The 22,261-nt window shown below is 40.9% G+C and overlaps 1 protein-coding gene across 7 annotated transcripts in view; it reads left to right on the plus strand.

Annotated features, from left to right (window-relative positions):
* Positions 1-355: 355 nt before the first annotated feature.
* Positions 356-22,261, plus strand: part of ZFAND3 (zinc finger AN1-type containing 3) — a 335,328-nt gene continuing 313,422 nt past the window's right edge. For 3 of the 7 annotated variants that reach the window (XM_078369084.1, XM_078369087.1, XM_002746500.7), the window contains exon 1: positions 356-631. Coding sequence is in view for 1 of the 7 variants with exons in the window: in XM_002746500.7 (XP_002746546.1) it covers positions 561-631 (71 nt within the window). In the remaining 6 variants the exon portion in view is untranslated. Of the gene's footprint in view, positions 632-932; positions 2,313-6,600; positions 6,725-9,931; positions 14,772-17,439; positions 17,549-22,261 lie in introns of those variants that run through there. The other 4 variants (XM_078369088.1, XM_078369085.1, XM_078369089.1 and 1 more) reach the window with 4 other exon arrangements.

The raw sequence follows: 22,261 nt of genomic DNA on the forward strand, positions 1-22,261 counted from the left end.
GCGGAGGCTCCCCCGGGCGAAACCATTGTGACTCCTCCGGAGGGGCGCGCGGAGGGGAGGGGGCGGAGTGGCCATTGTCCGGTTAGCGCAGCCTCCGGGGGAGGGGACGGTGTTACGGAGCCGTCAGGGCTCGCGGCGTCACAGCGACCGCTGCGACTGCGGAGTCGGCGGGGGCCTCTGGTCCTTCCCTGTGCCGCCGCAAGGAACATCGCTCTGGCAGGGAGCGGCGGTGGGAGCCGCCGAGGGCGCCGGTGTTCCTCCTCCCCCGCGGTCCTCGGTGCGCCCGCACGCCCCTCCTCCTCGGGTCCCTCCTTCTCCTCTCCGCGCCTCCCCGGCCCCCCGTTTCCGCAGGCCTAGTGGTGCGGCCCGCCTCCAGCTGACCGGCCTGGAATCCCGGCTCCCAGCCCCGGACTCGCGCCCGCCCGCGCGCCCGCTCCCTCTCCCTCCCCCCGCCCGGAGCCCCCCGACGCCGTAGCCGCCGCCGCCGCCTCCTCCGAGCGGGGCCCGGGCCCAGCCGCCGCCACCGCTGCCGCCGCCGAGCTCCGCCGCCGCCGAGCACCATGGGAGACGCCGGGAGCGAGCGCAGCAAAGCGCCCAGCCTGCCGCCTCGCTGTCCCTGCGGCTTCTGGGGGTAAGTGCCCGGCCGGGTGGGGGCGGGGGCCGGGGGCGCGGACGCCAGGGCTGCTTGGGCAGGCCTCGGGGCCCGGGAGGCCGGAACCCTGGAGGCTGGGCCCAGCCCGGGCCTATGGGGACGGTGTGGGGGTCGTGTCCCGGGGAGGGGTGCCGGGTGGGGAGCTGGCGGTGGGCAGGGAAGGCCCTGCCGGGGGTGCGTTGCCACCCTTAGGGAATCGCCGGCCTGAAGCTCCGGCCCACGGGGACCTCCCGGGCCACGGGTGAGGGGGGCAGGGCGGCGGGGGAGAGATGAGGGGGCGGCGTTGACCGCTCTGGGAGGAGCAGGGGTGCCCCTTCCCTGGGCATGTGGAGGCCAGCCTTTACTCCCTCCCTTGGCGTGAGTTGGTGCCCAGGCATTGGGAGGGTATTTCCTCTGACTTTTTCACCTCCCCTCCTCCCGGTCCTCCAGAGACTTGCATCATCACTTCCTAGATTATATCCTAGTGCCCCATTTGCTTTTAGGAAGCTGTTCACGCGTCACCCATTTGTAAAAACCGAGTTTAGAACCCAGGCTAGGGGTAAAGTTACTGTTGAGGTCTCACCTTCACGTAAAACACGTTTCAGGGGATATGTTAAATTTCCTTGTCAAAAAGAAAAAAAGGAAAAAGAAAACCCACACAAAACCCAAAGTCAGCCTTTATTGGAGAATATGAGAGTCAGTTTACTCAGTTGGCTCTCAAATTCTCCTCTTTCTCAATTTAGGTAAAAATGATAAAAATGTTCACAGTGGGTAGCGTGTATTGTTGTTTGGCCATCATGTGTCAGAGGGGAAAAAATGTGAAGTGGGAAATCAGCTCCCTCTTCCTCCCCCCATTACAGTTTAAATTCTCCTGGTAACACTTTTAAGCTTCATGGAGTGCCACCTAACAGGTGCCTCAGTCATACCACATGACTGTAGTTCTGCAGTGGGAAGCCGGAGGCTTTGAAGGCCAGCTTTTGTGATTTGAGTCCCTTTTATCTTTTTGTTTTAGTTTTATTTTTAAAAAGATTCCGTATATTTGGAGACATAGAGGCAGGAATGAAGATTGTTTCTGGTGAGGACATCTTGGAAAGAAGTATTGAAGTAGTTTTCCTTTGCTATCTTCCATATTGTAGGAATGGTTAACAGAAATTAAGGGTGATTTTGGGAGTGCAGAGAAAGATGAGAAAGTGGATCTTAATGTAGAGTTCCATGGATGTTGTCATTCCCATGGTTATGACAGAAGCGGATCTTCATTTTCTCATTTTTCTGCCTTTCTCGAAAATTTCCCTGTGGAAGGACATTAGTAAAAAATAAGTTATGGCATATCCAAAGTCCTGAAAATGTGAAAATATTTCTAGTCTTCCCTTCATTTTGATTTGAAAATAAGTGGTTTGCCTGTGAAGTGCTTTCATGGACATGTCGTCTTAATTCCCCCAAGAATCTTTCGAGGTAGGAACCATTATCTCATCATGAGATGGGGAAACTGAGGCTTAGGGTGGATAATTTGCCCCTTCACACAGGGAGCGTAGGGTGGAGCTGGTGTGGAGTGCTTAGAACTATCATGTTTGTGACATCAGTCTGCTGCCCTGTGTCACAAGCCTCAGATTGTAACTTACTATAAGACATGTGTCCTAAAGAAAGTCTCTGCCGGTGGCAACTAATGCTCAGGATGTATCAGGTCTATTTTCTGGCCAACACGTTTATATATCCTTCAGACTATTATCATGAATGGAATCTATATTGAAGGACTTACATCAAGGCTTAGAAACTAAGGAAATGGATAGCCTTTTACTTGTATTTATTTATTTTTGAGACAGAGTTAAAAGCCTTTTACATTTGTTTATTTTTTTATGAGATGGAGTCCGGCTCTGTTGCCCAGGCTGGAGTGCAGTGGCGTGATCTTGGCTCACTGCAGCCTCCACCTCCCGGGTTCCAGCGATTCTCCTGCCTCAACCGCACAAGTACCTGGGACTATAGGTGCACACCACCATGCCAGGCTAGTTTTTGTATTTTTTTTAGAAGAGACGTGATTTCACCATGTTGGCCAGGCTGGTTTCAAACTCCTGACCTCAGGTGATCCACCTGCCTTGGCCTCCCAAAGTGCTGGGGTTACAGGTATGAGCCACAGCGCCAGGCCAGCCTTTTCCCTTTGGCTGAGAGCGTTCTGATAATCCCAAGAGAGTTTGATGGCAGCAGAAAGGAAACGTTATACTAATGTTGTACTTGACCTATAAGCAATCAGGGCTGCTTTTTTTGATACATTCAATCTGACACTTTTTATGAACTGCAATTTACCTACCAGGAGTAGTGACCACAAAACTAATATGTTTATGGAGAAAAGTATTATTTTTGGTGCAATGTTTTAACCTTTCTTAAGGATGTTTGTAGACACCTATGTAGTTTGAATTTTACAACAAAGCATCACAAAATTGCTGCCTTGTTTTCATCATATCATAACTGACTTTGAACACATTTTCCTTACTGCATGGGCCACATTCATATTATGTTCACTGAGTAAACTTAGAATATATTTAACAAATATATGAGTGCCTCTGATAGAATGGTAGACAAGGAGGTACTGACCCCATAGTCTGGGGCAGGGGCCACAGGGAAGTAAACTGACAGTTGCAGTACATTGTACAAGTGCCCTATGGGAGGGGCACTTACCCTAGCTGGGGTGGAGGTAGAGGAAGGCAGCCTGGAGAAAGTAACACTTTAGCCTAGACCTACATGAAGGGTAGAAGGAGAGTATGGAAACAAATACTCCTTTCAGGCGGTGGGACTAACATATCTGAAGGCTGGGATGTGAGTGAGAGCACTATGCATTTAAGCAACAGGTTTGTTGGGTCTGTTGGTAGATTGTGAAGGGGGATCAGCTAGAGATAAGGCTGGGGAGTTGAGAGAAGTTTGTGAGATGTGGCCCTTTTAAGTAACGCTGAGGACTTTGGACTTTTATCCTGAGTGCAGTGGGGAGCTACTGAAGAACTTTGATCAGGGAGTAATGTATATCTTTTTGTGAAAGGTTATTGGTTGATCTTGAGAGTGGCCTGGGTGTGTGGTATGATTCTGTGTGTCTATATGAATGTGATGTATGTATTTTTGTGGAATGTTGCCAAGTCCAGGTTTGCCATAGTTGGAATGTTGCTAAGTCCAGGTTTGCCATAGTGGTGACGTGAACCAACATAGTGGTTGGGGAGAAAAGAGAGAAGTAGATAGAAGTGCAAGCCATTTAGGAGGTATCTTTTGCCTTTTCCCTCCATGAAAATGAAGATGAATATGTTCTAAAAAATTTTGTGCAGCATTGCACTCCTTGGAAGCTCTAGGTCTAAAGTCAGCTAGCCAGGGCCCACACCCAGCCCTTTGCTGAGGAGCCTCTCAGCAGAATGTTCTGGCACCGGCAGACTAACAGCAATTCCTTTAGGATTGCTGCTCTTTCCAGTGACTCAGGCTGCAGTACTTGCGGCCCAGCATTGTCCAGTCAGGACACTAATCAGTGGGGCTTAGTTGAATAGGAGACCTTTAACTGTATTCCCTTGTGAGAATGCAGTTAAAGAATGCCAAGAGGAGTGTACAATTCACATGTGTTAGTGTTTGCAGCACTTAGTTTCCAGTTTTCTTCTCCTTGGCTTATATTGTGTAATTGTGTACAGTAATTAAGTTATTTTATAGAGACCATCTCCACTGGGAAACTTTGCTGCCATGGAAATTGTTGAAGATTAACCTGTTTATAATAAAGTTGCAAGTTGTATGTATATATTTTTGAGATGGAGTTTCACTCTTGTTGCCCATGCTGGAGTGCAATGGTGTGATCTCGGCTCACTGCAACCTTTGCTTCCCGGGTTCAAGTGATTTTCCTGCCTCAGCCTCCTGAGTAGCTGGGATTACAGGCATGCACCACCACGCCTGGCTAATTTTGTATTTTTGATAGAGATAGGGTTTCTCCATGTCGTTCAGGCTGGTCTTGAACTCCTGACCTTAGGTGATCTGCCTGCCTCGGCCTCCCAAAGTGTTGGGATTATAGGCGTGAGCCACTGCGCCTGACCAGTATATATTAATATAATATTTTTAGGATTAAAACAAATTTTTCCGTGAGATATGAAATTAAAACCTTTAGTGAAATATGAGTATTTTCTTGGCTCATTTTAGGTATTCAGTATCTGAAATGAAATAGTCAATTAGTACATTTTCTTTAGTTGAAATATATACATACATTAAAACACTTTTAAACTGTACAGGTATAGTGTTATTAGTTGAAACTGCATTTTAAATTATTTAGACATTTAAAAAGTGCTGAGGCATGTAGATTTTTCGTAAATGTGAAGACAGAATATTATAGAAAAGATAGAAAAATAGTATAAGAATATACTATGTGTATTATAGGATAATAGGGTAATTAGGATGGAAGATGGAAGTATTTTCTATTTAAGTACAAAAATATAATTATTATTGATATTTTGCTTTTACAATTGGAGATAATCTCATGATGACATATGGAAACCTTGGGAATTACTATTTTGTAAATAAGCTTAAAGCATAGTAGACGTAAGCGTTCAGTCTGGTATTAGGGAATAATGGAATATTAAATACGGGGTTTATTAGGTAAACTATTCATTGTTTTGATGATTTAAAAAAATAAGCTCTTCTGTTCTAACAAGTCATGACATAAAACAGATACTACATGGGTTTATTTTCTTTTGGGAAATATATTTTATTAGTATTTAGCTTTTGTAATCATTTCTGTTGAAGCATTTTGCCTACAAACTAGATTGGCTGGATAAGAGATGTACTTTAAGATAAGGATGGGTAGAGGTAAGGATAGGGGTAATCTCCTAAAATAAATTTCATTTCTGAAATGGCTACTAGTAGAAAGTTGATTGAAAACGTAAACATGATTTGTTTTATTCCACTTTATTTTTGGCAATCATAAGATACTGACTAGTTTAGCATTGATATGTATATTTTTTCCCTCTGAGCCCAGGCTTTGTGAATTGCTGTAGAACATTATCTCTGTTACTGTCACTGTGTGGATCATCTGGCTAGTGTGCTTTGCTCCTCACAGTGTATGGACTTCACAGTCATTTTGCCTCTGCAGTGTCAGTCTCCCAATTGTAACATGTTGCCACACTTCAACCAACTTAACCTGGGCTTTCAAGATCATGTGAACACAGTATGAATCACTAATCAGTAGAATGTTCATTCTGTTGATGTCACTACTTATCCCTGGGTTATAAAACCCCCTTAAACATTCTCTTAAAAAACAAAAAAGCTTGCTTGTGCAGTTTTACTTTGCATCTTTGAGTATTGTGTGCATCTGAAGATAAAACATGATTTAAATTAAGTATTCAGTATTGGTTCATTTATCTACTTGCCCTATTTTCCTTATTGCATTTGGAGGATTCAGAAAATAGGAAATTTGTCCCTTTGATGTGATGGCACACAGGGAATTTTTTTTTTTTTTTTTAATTTAAGCAAACATAGTCTTCTTTCTATTGGTTTGAGGCAATAGCTTTTTAGAGTTAGGTCAAGTTACCATATGGCTCTTTTGATTTTATCATCTTCCCTTCTCCATTTACCATCTTCCATTCTTTCCCTCCCTTTAAAAATAGAGGAGAATTCAAAAGTTTAAATCATACTGAAAAGTTTTGACTAAGAATCTCTTTATAATCCTTGATGGTATGAAAATTAACATTAGTTTTCATAAATTAACCTTTTCCTAGCTGTAAAAATCAGAGACTAAAAATCCTTGAAAAGAGTAAAGTCCTTAAAAAGAAACCAAGAACAGTTTATAAAAGAGGATGTACTTAGAGCAGAATACTAAGAGGGTAAGAACTGATATCATTTGGATTTTTTATTAGGCCATAGGGAGGTCTTGTCTGCGCAAAGTGACGTAATATTTTGAATTCCTACAATAATTACAGATCAAAATTGAGGTTAAAAAAGATTTTTTTTTTTTTTTTTCCACCCAGGCCTGGAACTGGCAGGGCCACCTGGCTTTGTGGCTGAGGCTGGAAGCTGAGCCTATCAAAGTCCCCTCCCCTGCAAAAAAAAAAAAAAAAAAAAATTCTTTTCTGTTTTTGAAGAAAGATTAAGGTTGGTATATCAGTAAAGCTACATGAAAGAAGTGATTGGTTGTGACGTAGTATAATTTTTATTCAGTGCTTAAAAAATAATTCAGATTCTGGCTTTGTGGATTTCATGGGACTTCATGTCAGAGTGGTTAGCAAAAGAGGGCCTTCATTCTAGCCATGTGGATGACCCTGATGTTACTCAGTGCTTCTTGGGTCTCTGAGAAACAGTGATCCTGCTCTGGGCTGGGTCGGTATGTAATAAGATTACATTGCTGAGTGAGCTATTTAAACACAAGACATGTCCTGTTAAGTGTCACATGCAGAAAAGGAGGTTGAAGAACTTTATTTAAAGTGTCTTGGCCGGGTGTTGTGGCTCACGCTGGTAATCCCAGCACTCTGTGAGACCGAGGCGGGAGGATCACTTGAGGTCAGGAGTTTGAGACCAGCCTGGACAACATGGTGAAACCCTGTCTCTAGTAAACATACAAAAATTAGCTGGGCGTGGTGGCATACACCTGTAGTCTCAGCTACTTGGGAGGCTGAGTGAGGAGAATCGCTTGAAACCAGGAGGTGGAGGTTGCAAGGAGATTGCACCACTGTACTCCAGCCTGGGCAACAGAGTGAGACTCTGTCTCAAAAAAAAAAAAGTGTCTAATAATCAGAATCTAAAACTATTCTAGAATGGCACTGCCCATTATGGTTGCCATTAGCTGTAAGTAGCAATTTAAATTCAGTTTAAAGTTTAAAACATTAGTTCCTTTGTCACAGAAGCTACTTTTAAGTACTCACTAGCTCAGTAACTAGTGGTTACCCTATTGAGGAACACAGATACAGAACATTTTCATCCTTCAAGAAATTTATGTTGGACAGTGCTGATCTAGAATGTTGACTGATGGGCAGCCAGCATTTTCAAGACTATTTTCTTGTGGGCTCTTTAGATCCTTTTTTTTTCTCTCATATTCTGAAAATGAGGGATTTATCTAATTTAGCTCTAAATTTCTTTCCAGCTCCAAAATAGTTTATTTCCACTGGGAGAAGCAATGCTATTGTTAATCCAGATTACTGGGAAGTGCTCCTTTGGTCAGGAATGGGAATTAAAATTTCAGTAATGGGAATTGAAATGTAGTCTGTAATTTGAATCTTTTTAAAAGTGTTACTTTTGAGTCAGTCATTTTAGCTCTTTTAGCCCTGTTAAACTGGCAACTTCAGAGGCTTATACAGGGAGGTGTTGGTCTAACAGAGAATCAGTTTCTTTTGGTTAAAAGAATTTTTGAAGCTACTTACCCTTTTGAAAGTTCATAGGTTGTAGATAGGCTCTAGTTAGCTTTTATGACTTTTGTAGAGGAAAAATATTTGTTTTCACAAAAGTAAATCTCGTATGGCAGCTTTTTATATGTGATTAGGGATAAGCGCATTGGATTTTCTGGCAAATTCAGGTTACCATATATAGAGAAAGGTGGGGTATATTGGAATTTCCAGCAGTGATGGACAAAACCAAACTGATCTGTGATGCACCAGGCTAATATAATGGCACAGGTGAATGAAAATTCATGTCATCCATGAGGCTGAGGGACAGAGCTGCAAACAGTGGTGGGCACCTGAAGTCTTGGCTATAGCTGTTAAGGAAGGATGATGTACTAGCCAACAGCATCTGTTCATTTAGCTGTACCAGATGTCCCATATCACAGGCAAGCTCGAGTTTGTATTAGGGCAGAACAACGTCCTGGGAGAGGTCATTGATGCTGCTTGCTACCACTCTGGCCTTGGATGGAAGAGGAGGGCCAAGCCACACCAAAGCATTTTGTTTCCAGGTTGTGGTTAAGCTCTAGTTAGCTGTATTGATGCTTTAGTAATTACCTGGCAGAGTGAGGTTGGTGATATACTTAGGACCTTTTGTGGAGTGTCTTTTCTTACTTATTTCTGCTGAAGTAGAGTGGTGTGGAGTAATAGCTGTTGATGTCTTATCTACTTCTTGGAGTCACTGATAAGTTGAAGTGCATTTGCATAAAATAATCATACTCACAGCCACACTTCCTGGAAGGAGAAGCATTCTGCCCATTGAAGAATACCACAAATACTCCTTCTGTAGTCAGCTTCTTTGTCCAGGCACTTGATTTTATTCATTCGTTTATTTTTATTTATTTATTTTTTATTGTACTTTAGGTTCTGGGGTACATGTGCAGATCTTGCAGGATTGTTGCATAGGTACACACATGGCAATGTGGTTTGCTGCCTCCATCCCCCTCGTCACCTACATCTGGCATTTCGCCCCCTCAACAGAATCCAGTGTGTGAAGCTCCCCTCCCTGTGTCCGTGTATTCTCATTGTTCATCACCTGCCTATGAATGAGAACATGCGGTGTTTGATTTTCTGTTCTTGTGTCAGTTTTCTGAGAATTACATTTGTTTATCTTTTACAAGAAAGTAAAAAAAAGTTTTCTGTGGCTTATAGTACCTAACTGGAAGAGTGGAGGTAGGACATTGGGAAATACAGAGTGGGTGGTGGGCTTTGCCGTCATGTCTGTGCTTTCAAAGCTTTTATCTGTTTCAGATCATTTTTTTAATGGCAGCCCTCTCTAGGGTGCTTTCTGTGGAAAAATGTGCTGGCAGAATTATCTCCTGAAAAGATTTATGCACGAGACACATAAAGTACATTGAATAGTACAGTTATTCTTAAACTAGTCGGAGAAGTATTAACTAGCAAGAAATAATAAACAATAAACCGGAGGTGGGAGACAGTATGGTGATTTCAATGTGAGTTATTTCTGGTTTTATGATTTCTTGGTTTCTTTGCCTAGGGAGGCATGGATGGTATTGTTCTTTTTCTTCAGTTGCCACAGAAATCGAGAAAACCAGGTTTTTCAAGTCTTTATGTGTTCGCATGTGAAACTTTGCCTGTACATAAAAAATCCTCACATTGTTTGACCTTATTGCATGCAGTTTAGTCTAGTTTGCCGTTTCCTTTTAATATAACTTAAAGGAAAATTAGCTGGGCATGGTGGCGCGTGCCTGTAATCCCAGCTACTCGGGAGGCTGAGGCAGGAGAATTGCTTGAATCAGGAGGCAGAGGTTGCAGTGAGCCAAGATTGCGCTACTGCACTGCAGCCTGGGCTCTGTGAGTGAGACTCTGGCTCAAAAAAAAAAAAAAGTGGAGGAATGTTTTTGTATATTGACCCATAAAAATACTACATAGGAACTTTTCATTTAATTTTTTAAATTAATTTATTGGGGGCATGTTCATTTAGTCTCTGAGGCCTGTGTTCCCTGTTTCTGTGGATCAGTCACTGCTAACTAGCTCATCCTCTTCTCCCAACCCCATCCATGTTGTAGCACTTCCAATATGTGCTTAAACCATGCATTTTATTTGTAAGGCTAATCTTTTTCTTCAGGGAATATTGAGCAGGATCTGTTAAGGAACAGTTGCGTTGATTTAAATGACAAAGTCTTTGCAAATGACAGATATAATCTTGAGTGAAAATGTGTGGAGTATTGCACTCTTGTATACTAGGATCTCTTTAGGGAATCTCAAAAATGCTCATCTGTGGAAGTGTATGTCCCTATAGACTGCATTTGCTTACCCTTGGTTTAAAACTTTCTAGGATTATACTAATCTGATAGTTGAAAGCCACCAAATTTACCTGAGTAGTTTTCATTATAAATACATTAGATTTTTACATTGTGTGTGTTTTTGGTTGGAGTTAGGGGCAGGAAGAATGGACTGTTGGTTTTGTGTTTAAAATTGCGGTGCAGAAAAGTCATTGGACAGATCTATATAAGACTACAGATTTGGAGGTGAGTTGGAAGGTAAGGACACAGAAGGTGGTCAGAGGGGAAGACTGGGGAAGGGGGATAAGGATGGGGACATGTGGAGGGAAATAGAATGGTGGTATTATAATTGGGAATGAAGTTGCTTTGTGGCCATCATTTTCTAGTCAAACTGTGAGAGGTGGTCTCATCTGTAAGGCTAGAGTAATTAATGTGAAAAGGTGGTGGTTAGGGTTAATGAGATGTTTTGTCTTTTCTTGAAGTGTGGGATGTGAGTCCCCTGGGACCTTACAGGGAAGTGCTAAAGATCACAGGATGACAGCTGACTAAAGTTTAGTGGAAATAGCTACAGCTTTCAGCAAAATTGGTGTTCCATCATGTTAGAATCCCGTGGGCTCTTCTGCTAAGACCATAGGAACCTTCTTAGCCAGTTAAAGAATAATGCTTCATGGTTTCTCCTTGCAGCAGGCCATGGAGACTCAACTTACCTTTCCTTTATTGGTATTGCCACAACCAGTTAATTCAGTTCCTTGGGATTGATTTTTCTTCTCCCATTTTCCCTCCATGCCTGGTGGGGGATTCAACAGTCTTGCCCATTGTCTGTGTAACTTGCTGTTCTTAGAAAAACAACTCACATGAACCCTTCTCTTTTGAAAGATTTTACAGTGAATACATACGGGGAAGTTACACTAAATCTTAAAAGAATTTAGCAATAGTACTTCCTGGGGAATAGGACCTTTTCTTAATTGCTGAGAGGCCGATGAAGGGCCCCCTCTCTCATCTATCTCCAATTCCTCCAAAACTCTAAAGATGAAGAGCATACTGATCTCTTATCTCCAGAAAACCAACTGAGCTAAGTGGCTAGGCATGGGGATTGGAATCAAAGATGTGAGTTTACCTCTCTGTCTCTTTATCTCTAAGAAATAATATCTTAGAGTTGGCTTCGAGATTTAGTGAGCTCTGATGCCTGTTAAGCCCTTGCCACAGTGCCTGGTCATGGTGATTACATTTATTAAAGGCCAGCTTCCTAATTTGAAAGAAGGAGCATTGATGGCAGATTAATAAATACAGAACTATTTTGCCTCATATGGGTGATTTGCATTTATAGTGATCTCCAGACTGATGCCACCTTGTTAATTGGTGAAGTTTCTGACCAGCCTTTGGCCCGTTTGACCATTTTCCAGAGCCAGTCCTTTTTTCAACAAGAGTTTGTTAAGCACTCGATTATGTGTCTTGAGCTATGCTAGGCAGAAGATACCTTGGTCTGTCTTCTGCCCTAAGAAAGCACACAGTCTGGAAGGGGAGGTGGATCAATAAACTGACAAAACACTGTTAGAAAAGTGCTATGGAAGATCATTGAGTATTATGAGAAGAACACTAATGGGCATCTTACCTAGATGGGTAATGAGGGTGGCCAGGAGAGCTTCTCATGAGTTAGGCTTGAGCTGGGTATGAAAGATGAACAGAAGTTAACCACATGACCAATGGTAAGGAAGGGATTTCTAGGCTGTGAGAACATCTTCTATACAGAGGAACAGAGAAATGGGAAAGTGTGCTGAATTAAGAGAATTGCAACTACAACTCAGTATATTAGCTGCAGTGTATGGCAGCAGGCAAGACAAACCTTGGGAGATGAGGAGGGGCCAGTTATGAAGATACACTTCATTGCTGCGCTGTTGAGCTAAGGATCAGGAAGCAGTTGGGAAGCATTTAAAGATTTTAAGCATGGATAACAGATGATATTTATAATATGTTTCAAAAAGTTAATGTGGAGAATGAATTGTAATGTATAGGCAGAGAGACTAGTTAGAGCAATTAAACCTTTTTGAATCATGGATCCCTTTGGCAATCTGGTGAAGTCTGTAGACCCCTTATGAAAATAATGCTTAAAACACCTGTGATTACAAAGGAAACCAGTTAGCCCATGGACCATGGGAGCCTGTGGACTCTAGATAAAGCAACCCTGGGAGACTGCTGCAGTAGGGAGCCAAAAATAATTGTAGGTTGGCAGTGGGGAATGAAGAGGGGGCTTGAGTGTAAGAGCAGCGACAGGTTGGATGGTGGGGAGTGACAGTAAAGGAGAAGAGAGGCAGTACGGACTGACCTAAACTGTAGGTTGGAAGATGATGTCAGTCACTTGTGAGTATAGAAGCTCCTTCACTTACCAGCTCTTTAGATATGAAAGGTCATTTGTGAATATGTTCCCAAATCCAGAGTGAAATTGGAGAAGCAACCAGTAGTGCTCTCTGTCTGTGGTATGCATTGTGTTTTGTTTGGCAGGAAAAAGTTTATACTTTCGAAGTTCTTAAGTTGAAGTGATTCAGTGAATCTGTACTAGAAGACAGTAAGTGGGTCGTGAGAAAGATGATTAGTTTTAGACAGGTAGAGTTTATTTTCTGGTGAATTATTGACAGCTTAAGACAGTTTCTTCTTTTCTTTCTTCTCTCTCTCTCTCTGTGTCTGTCCCTGTCTCTGTCTCGACAGGGTCTTGCTCTGTTGCCCAGGAGGTTAGAGTGCAGTGACAGAATCATAGTTCACTGCAGCCTCCAACTCCTGGGTTTAAGGGATCCTCCTTCCTGAGCCTCTCAAGTAGCTAGGACTTCAGGCGCATGCCACCACACCTGGCAAAGTTTTAAATTTTTCAGTAGAGCTGAGATCTCTCTATGTTGACCGAGCAGTCTTGAACTCCAGGCCTCAGGTGATCCTCCTGTCTTGGCCTCCCAAAACATTGGGACAGTCATGATCCTACTATTGATGAGCACAGGAGTTGTGACCTGCTCCATTTCTAACCTGGGCCAGTTCACTCCTACTTAGGCAACCTGGTGCTCCTTTGTTCATGGGAGGTCACCATATTGATGCTGAATTTAGTGTGGACACCTGATCAGCATAGTGCAGTACTGCCCAGAACTCCTGGGCTCAAGCAGTTTTTCTCAGCCTCCCAAGTAGTTGGGACTGCAGGCATGCTACCATTGTGTCGTGTTTTTTAATGTGAACTTTTTATTGAAGTATAAAATAATGAAAAATACATGAATCTTCAGTGTATAGCTAAATGAATTTTCATAAAGTGAATATGCCTATGTAACCAGGAATAGCTACCAAGAAATAGCATTCCAGCCCCCAAGATTCCCTCGTCCTATACTCTTCCAGTAACTGCTCCCTTCCTCTCTCAAGGGTAATCACTATCCCAACTTGTACCATACAGATTACTTAAAAATTTTTTTTCTTCTTAGATGTTTTTCAGCTTTTTAATTGAAGTATGACTTAGTTTACTTTGAACATTTTAAGTGTATACTTTGGTAGATTAAAAAAATAGACTTCATGGCTGGGCATGGTGGCTCACGCCTGTAATCGCAGCACTTTGGGAGGCCAAATCAGGTAGATCACTTGAGGTCGTCAGGAGTTAAAGACCAGCCTGGCCAACATAGTGAAACCCCATCTCTACTAAAAAATACAAAAATACAGGGTGTGGTGGCACACACCTGTAGTCCTAGCTACTCAAGAGGCTGAGGCAGGAGAACCTTTTGAACCTGGGAGGTAGAAGCTGCACTGAGCTGAGATTGTGCCACTGCACTCCAGCCTGGGCGATAGAGTGAAACTTTGTCTTAAAAAAAAAAGACTTCATTTTCTAAAAAGGAGTTTTAGGTTTACAACAAAATTTAGGAGAAGGTATAAAGAGATATAGAGTTCCCATATACTCATTAACTGTCTACACACACTGCCTCCCCTACTATCAACATCCTACACTAGTGTGGTACATTTCATAGATACAGTGACACATCATTATCACTCAGAGCCCATAGTTTGCATTAGGATTCACTCTTTGTGGTGTATATTCAGTGGGTTTTGACAATGTGTAATGAATCTACCATTATAGTTTCATGCAGAATATTTCACTGCCCTGAAAACCCTCTCTGCTCTGCCTCTTCATCCTTCCCTTTCTTTCAACTTTTGGCAACAACTTTTCATTATCTCTAGAATTTTGGTTTTTCCAAAATGTCATATTGTTGGAATCATGCAGTATGTATCCTTCTTAGATTGGCTTCTTTTATATAGTAATAAGCATTTAAGTTTCTTCCATGCCTTTTCATGGCTTGCTAGCTCATTTATTTTTAGTGCTGAATAATATTCCAGTGTCTGCATTATACTGCAGTTTATCCACTTGATTACTAAAAGACACCTTGATTGCTTCCAAGTTTCCGCAATTATCAATAAAGCTGCTATGAACATCTGTGCAGATTTTTGTGCAGACATAAGTTTTGGATTCATTTGGATAAATACCAAAGAGCACAACTGCTGGATCATATGGTAAGAGTATGTTTAGTTTTGTAAGAAATTATGAAATTCTCAAAACCATGTTGAGATACCATCTCACGCCACTTAGAATGGTGATCATTAAAAAATCTGGAGACAACAGATGCTGGAGAGGATGTGGAGAAATAGGACACTCTTAGACAGTTGGTGGGAGTGTATGTAAATTAGTTCAGCCATTGTGGAAGACAGTGTGGTGATTCCTCAAGGATCTAGAAATAGAAATTCCATTTGACCCAGCAATCCCATTACTGGGTATATACCCAAAGAACTATAAATTGTTCTACTATAAAGACACATGCACACATATGTTAATTGCAGCCCAGTATATAATAGCAAAGACCTGGAACCAACCCAAATGCTCATCAGTGATAGACTGGACAAAGAAAATGTGGTACATATATACCATGGAATACTATGCAGCCATAAAAATGATGAGCTTGTGTCCTTTGTAGGGACTTTGATGAATCTGGAAACCATTATTCTCAGAACACGTGGACTCAGGGAGAGGAGCATCACACACTGGGGGCAGTCAGGGAGGTAGGGGGTTAGACAGCAGGGGTGGGGGGATAACATGGGGAGAAATTCCAGATATAATACACACCTAAAGTAAAATAAAAACAAATAAATAGAATCTAGTTATAAAAAGAAAAAAAAAAGAAATTATGAAATTCTCAGAAGTGAGTGTACTGTTTTGCATTCCCATTAGCAGTGAATGAGAGTTCCTGTTTCTCCACATCCTTGTCAGCATTTGGTGGTGTTGAATGCTGACACTATGATATATGATACATGTGGATATATCATGCATATATAATGCATTTATAGTGGTATTTGCATATTATATATGCATATATAATATGCAAATATCATGATATATGCATGTATGTATGTTTCAATTTAGTAGATACTACCAGTTTTCAAAAATGACTATATCAGTTTACACTCATACCACCAGTATATGAGAGTTCTGGTTAGTCCACAGTTTGTCAGTACTTCCTATTGATGGTCACTTTCATTTTGGTTATATAAAGTTATTGCAGTGTGCTTTTAATTTATATTTTTCTGATGACTAATAAAATGTAGCACCTTTCATCATTGGCCATTTGGCTAAACTTTGTTGTGAAGTACCTGTTGAAGCATTTTGCTTAAGTGTCTGTTGTGTCATGTACTTTTTTTTCTCATTCATTTTTAAGAGGTTCTCCCCCCTCCCTTTTTTTTTTTAATTTTGAGATGGAGTCTCACTCTGTCACCCAGGCTGGAGTGCAATGGCGTGATCTCGGCTCACTACAACCTCTGCCTCCCAGGTTCAAGCGATTCTCCTGCCTCAGCCTCCCAAGTAGCTGGGACTCCAGGCGTGTGTCACCACACCTGGCTAAGTTTTGTATTTTTAGTGGAGATGGGATTTCACTATGTTGGCCAAGCTGGTCTTGAACTCCTGACCTTGTGATCTGCTGTCTCAGCCTCCCAAAGTGCTGGGATTACAGGTGTGAGCCACCACGCCCAGCTGTAAGAGGTTTTTTTGTTGTCATCGTTTGAGATAGTCTTACCACTCTGTCTCCTAGGGTGGGGTGCAGTGACACAGTCATGACTCATTGCAGCCTTGACCTCATGGGCTCAAGTGATCTTTCTGCCTCAGCCTCCCATGTAGCTGGGACCCCAGGTGTGCACCACACTCAGCTAACTTTTAAACTTTTTGTAGAGATGGGGTTTTACCATGTTGCCCAGGCTGATCTTGAACTCTTGGGCTCAAGTGATCCTTCTGCCTCAGCCTCCCAAAGTGCTGGGATTACAGGCATGAGCTATCATGCCCAGCCTGTAAGAGTTTTTTTAAAATGTATTCTGGATGAGTCCTTTTTTAGATATCATGGTTTTATATTATCTAAATCCTTTTTTAAAAAAATTAGAAAATGAGTATATTTGTATGGTAAAACATCTAAACATACAAATGGATATATTATGAAAAGGATGTCTCTGTCTCCTGGTTTTAGTCTCTTAGTGGGAGACCATAGCCTTAGTCCCATTTAGCCATGGTTACGTTTTTTGAATATGTTTCCTGAAGTTTCCTGTTCATGTACTGCATCTGTCCTTTTTTTCTAACATTAATAGCATACGACACACTATCCTTCACCTTGCTTTTTTCAGTTAGCAGATCTTGGAATTCTTTCCAAGTGAGCATATACATTTCTAGCATCCTTTATAATAAATGACAGCACAATATTCTGGTAGGTACATGTACCAGATTTCATTTAACCAGTTTATCTAGTTCCTTTTTCATGGGTGTTATTGTTATGCTACAAAAGTGGCATCAAATGTGTTGAATTTTAGGGCTTATGGACAATCTAAGAGTGGAATGCCTTAGGTGTCTGAATTAGGAGAGAGGATGAACTAGGGCCCTGTCATTTAGGGTGACATCAATGTGTATGGTTTTTATAGGAATATTTATAGGAATTAAAGTAGGGTAGGGTCACATAAAAAGTATTGTTAGGGCAGTGGTTCTCTGTGGGATAGAAATGGAGTTGTTAGAATCACTTGGAGAATCTACTAAAAAAACACATTACTCATGCTCTCCCCAGCTCCAATTTAATGGGTCCATGATAAGGTCTGGATAGTTTATCCTTGACTGTTTTTCTTCCATTCCTTGAAAAAGTGTCACTTTCCTTTTGAGACCCAGTGGTATAGAGTGGGAAGATAACTGAAGATGGAATCCTGAGGAATACAAGTAGAAAAACAGGAGTTTGGAAAGGAGTTGGACACACTGATAGGAGATAAATCAGGTGAGTATAAGGTTATGTATGGAAAGGAGGTGGTATTTCAGTGAAGAAATGGCAGTAGGGTCACGCTGCAAAGAATGGTTAAGATGATAATTGGGACTTCTCTGCTGCGTCAAGGTCCTAGAAGAAATTGAGTAATGCTTTTAAAGTCATGCTTGTACGTCTCAGCAGTATTCTGTCCCAGCATGGTACCAGGGTATGTTTTGTGAAAAATTTCTGTAATTATATCCTATGTGTACCAGAAATGGAGCACCTTTCATTAATGGTTCATGAATCTAACCATCATGAATGGAAAGAAACTTTTCTTGAATCTATATTTTTACTTCTATTAACACTCTTCCAATAATATATATGTTTTTAGGGTAGTTTTTATAAAAACCCTTGCACTTCAGCTTCTTAGTCTTCTAAGTTCTGGCAGACAAGATTGCATTCGCCTCATTTGTCTTGGTATTTGACCTAATTTTATAGACTTAACCATCTCTCTCGGCTTTTGTTCTTCCAGCAAGAAGTCCCTTATATTTAGTCTGGACTTTAATTCCTATAAATATTCATATGTCTTTTCTGAAGTCTTTCGAGTTGTATGTTATGTCTTTTTGAAGTGTATCTATGTTGCTGAAAAGATATTAGATACTCATATTCTCTGTCTCTCCTCCTCCTCCTTATAGGTTGGATGGGGTAGAAAGAAGATGTTTATATGGGAGATAATGAAACGTATTTCTTAAGAAAAGCTCAGTATATATATTTAGGAAAAGTTGGGTAAAGTATGAGCTAAGATGAGAGGACAGACTTCTTGGCTGATACTGGTTTATGCTATTTTATTCATGACATTTGCTGTATGTGTCAAAATAACACAAGAAGAAGACATACTGGAATTATTAGAGGAGACTGAATGAGGATTAAGGTCAAGTAGCATTTTTTCAGATACTCTAAAAATCTGATTTTGCTGTGTATTATTTTCTGTAAGCATTCTTCAGTTTATTTAGCTATGTAACTACTCCGTTGTGACTTTAGGGAATGTTAAGCATTTCAGCACTGGAACTGTGTAATCAAAGACAATGGGTCCTTTTAATATACAGATAGGCTCTTATTAAAGAACAGCCTGTATAGAGAACAGTGTATATACCAATATGTTAAATATACACAAAGGTACACTTTAAGTTTGTTAAAAATTATATTGGTAGAATTTTAATAGTGTCATAAGTATTATGGCAACTTGGTTTTGCTTTATTTTGGAATATCTCTGGAGGCCTTTGAGGTTGAAGCTGTTTTGATTTGACACCCTTCTGTTTTAAAACATAGGGACTGTCAGGGAGGCCCAAGGCTGTCATGTGGGTGGTGCTACATTTGTAGACAGGGACAACTTGGTGTATTTTAACCTAGAAAGAGTAGAAAGTTTGTTCTTGAACTTCTGGCTCAGTTTTAGATGAATCTTTGGAGTGCTGATATTTGGCTTATCTGAAGCTTTTGGATTATCATTTTCTAATTATGAAGGGATTGAAAGTGTTTATAACATTTTTGCAGGCGGAAGGTAAATTTATTTTGTTCCTTAGCAATTTTTTTTTGCTTAATTTAAAAAATATTGAGATATAATTCACATACCATACATTTCATCCTTTTGGTGTGTATAACTAGTGGTTTTTAGTCTCTTCACAAAGTTATGCAACTGTCACTACTGTCTAATTTCAGACAGTTTTCTCACTTCATAAAGAAATCCCATGCCCAATAGCAGTCACTATTAGTCCTTCTCCCCTCAGCTCCTGCCAACCATGAATCTACTTTCTGGTTCTATGGATTTGCCAATTCTGGACATTTCACATAATAAGTGGAATCATAGCATGTATGACCTTTCGTGTATGGCTTCTTTCACTTAGTGTAACGTTTTCAGGGTACTTCCATGCTGTAGTGTACTTCATGTCTTTTACGGCTGAATAATATTCCATTGTGTAGATGTACCACATTTTGTTTATCTGTTCATTAGCTGATGGATAATGGGTTGTTTCAGGTTTTTGGCTATTATGAACAATACTGCTACGAACATTTGTTTACAAGTTTTTGGGTGAACACCTGTTTTCACTTCTTTTATTTGAATACCTAGGAGGGGAATTTCTGGATCATGTGGTAACTCTGTTTAACTTTTGAGGAACTACCACACTGTTTTCCAGAGCAACTACATTATTTTACATTCTCACCGGCAATGTCTGAGAACTCCAGTTTCTTCACATCTTTGCCAACACTTGCCATTGCTGCTGTTTTCGATTATAGCCATTCTAGTGGCACCTCATTGTGGTTTGATTTGCATTTCCTTAATGACTAATGATATTGAGTATCATTAATATGCCCATTGACCATTTGTATATCTTCTTTGGAAAAATGTCTATTTAAATACTTTGCACGTTTTAAAATTGAGTTATATGCCTTTATATTTGTAAGTTGTGAAAGTTCTTTGTATATGTATGTATTCTGGATACTCGTTCTTTATCAGATACGTGATGTGTAAATTTTTTCCCCCATTTTGTAGGTGGTGGTTTCACATTTTTTTGAGATATATCCTTTAGAGCACAGAAGTTTTAATTTTGATGAGTTATTATTTATCTTTTTGTTGTTGTTACTTGTGCTTTTGGTGTCATATCTAAGAAAACTTTACCCAATTCAAGGTCACAACGATTTACATTATGTTTTTTCTAATTGTCTTATAGTTTTAGCTCTCATTTTACATTTAAGTTGGTTATCTTTTTTTTGCTTTTCAAGACAGAGTTTCGCTCCTGTTACCTAGCTGGAGTGCAATGGCATGATCTCCACACCCACCACCACACCGGCTAATTTTTTGAGAAACAGCGTTTCACCATGTTAGCCAGGCTGGTCTCAAACTCCTGACCTCAGATGATCCGCCTGCCTCGGCCTCCGAAAGTGCTGGAATTGTAGGCGTAAGCCACTGCACCTGGCCTGTTGGTTATCTATTTTTAGTTAATTTTTGTAGAAGGTATGAGACAGGGTTCCAACTTTATTCTTTTGCAGTTTTCTAGTCCCTGCACCATTTGTTTACTTAATCATATATTTTTCAGACGGAGTTTCTCTCTTGTTTTCTAGGCTGGAGTGTAGTGGCTTGATCTCTGCTTACTGCAACCCCCGCCTCCCAGGTTCAAGCAATTCTCCTGCCTCAGCCTCCTGAGTAGCTGAGATAGGCACCCGCCACCATGCCCAGCTAATTTTTTTTGTAGTTTTAGTAGAGACGGGTTTTGCTGTGTTGGGCAGGCTGGTCTCGAACTCCTGACCTCCGGTGATCTTGCCTCAGCCTCCCAAAGTGCTGGGATTACAGGTGCGAGGCACTGCGCCTGGCCAATCCTTTATAGTTTGTAGTGATGCTCACTCAGCAGTTTGTAACTAATCAGCATGTATTTATTGAATGATGAAGATCTTGGTGTAAGTTTTTGTCAACCCACCCCCACCCCCCACCCCCACTTTGTTTTTTCTCTTTAGGGTGTGGTGATTGTGAACTTCAAGCCTAGAATTTAGGATGAAACTAAAACTTACTTTTATTTATCTTATCCACTTGTTTTCATGCAAACTAAAACTTTTAAATGAAATCTTTCTCCTTCACTCCTTCCTTGAAAAGTGCTCTTAAGTATATCTCAGCATTCTTCAGGGGACCTTTGTCTTCAAGTATATACTATTTCCCATTTGAATGAATAAACTTAAAATTGTGCTGAATCAACTGTAGGGATTGGGGAGAAAATTTTCAGAGGTCTTGAGTTCCTTAGGTGCTGACGATGATGATCTTCCTATGAATCTGTCAAAAATGGACAAGATAATTTACTTCATGATACCTACTTGAATCAGGGCCTTTTAATTGCTTTTGTGGTGCCACAAACCTTGGGTTTGCAAGAGGGATTTAGTAGCACTCGACAAGGATGTCACTAAGCCACTGTCCTCAACAGTACTTTGTATACTTGAATATGGGTGATATGAAACGACCTGTTGGGTAAATTGAGAATTGTAGTTCTTGACTCACATGGATTTCTGTATGAGTCACTACTAATCATTATGGGCCAAGTGTTTGTACTGGAAATCTCTCTTAATTGATCTTAATTTTTTTTTTTTTTAAAAGATAAAAATTTAAAGATGGGGTTTCACTGTGTTGGTCAGGCTGGTCTTGAACTCCTGACCTCAGATGATCCGCCTGCCTTGGCCTCCAGAGTGCTTGGATTACAGTTGTGAGCCACCACACCCTGATCTTAATTTCGTAATGATAGTAAAATCTTTTCTCTTATTTGTCCAGAAACATAGGTAGTTTGAGAGGTTGTTAGTAACATCACAGAATCATACTAATTTGTTTTTTTTTCTTCTTTTAATAGTTCGGTAAGTTTTATTTTTATGTATATATATTTTATTTATATATGTATATTTTATATTTTTTATATATGTGTTTTAGGTTTTGGGGTACATGTGAAGAACATGCAAGATTATTGCATAGGTACACACATGGCAATGTGGTTTGCTGCCTTCCTCCCCATCACCTATACCTGGCATTTCTTCCCATGTTATCCCTTCCCAACTCCCCACGCCTTGCTGTCCCTCCCTTAGTTCCCCCTCCACAGACCCCGGTGTGTGTTGCTCCCCTCCCTGTGTCCATGTATTCTCACTGTTCAACACCCACCTGTGAGTGAGAACATGTGTTGTTTGATTTTCTGTTCTTGTGTTAGTTTGCTGAGAATGGTG

The sequence above is a fragment of the Callithrix jacchus genome, chromosome 4, assembly GCF_049354715.1.
Source record: "Callithrix jacchus isolate 240 chromosome 4, calJac240_pri, whole genome shotgun sequence".
NCBI classification, from domain to species: domain Eukaryota; kingdom Metazoa; phylum Chordata; class Mammalia; order Primates; family Cebidae; genus Callithrix; species Callithrix jacchus.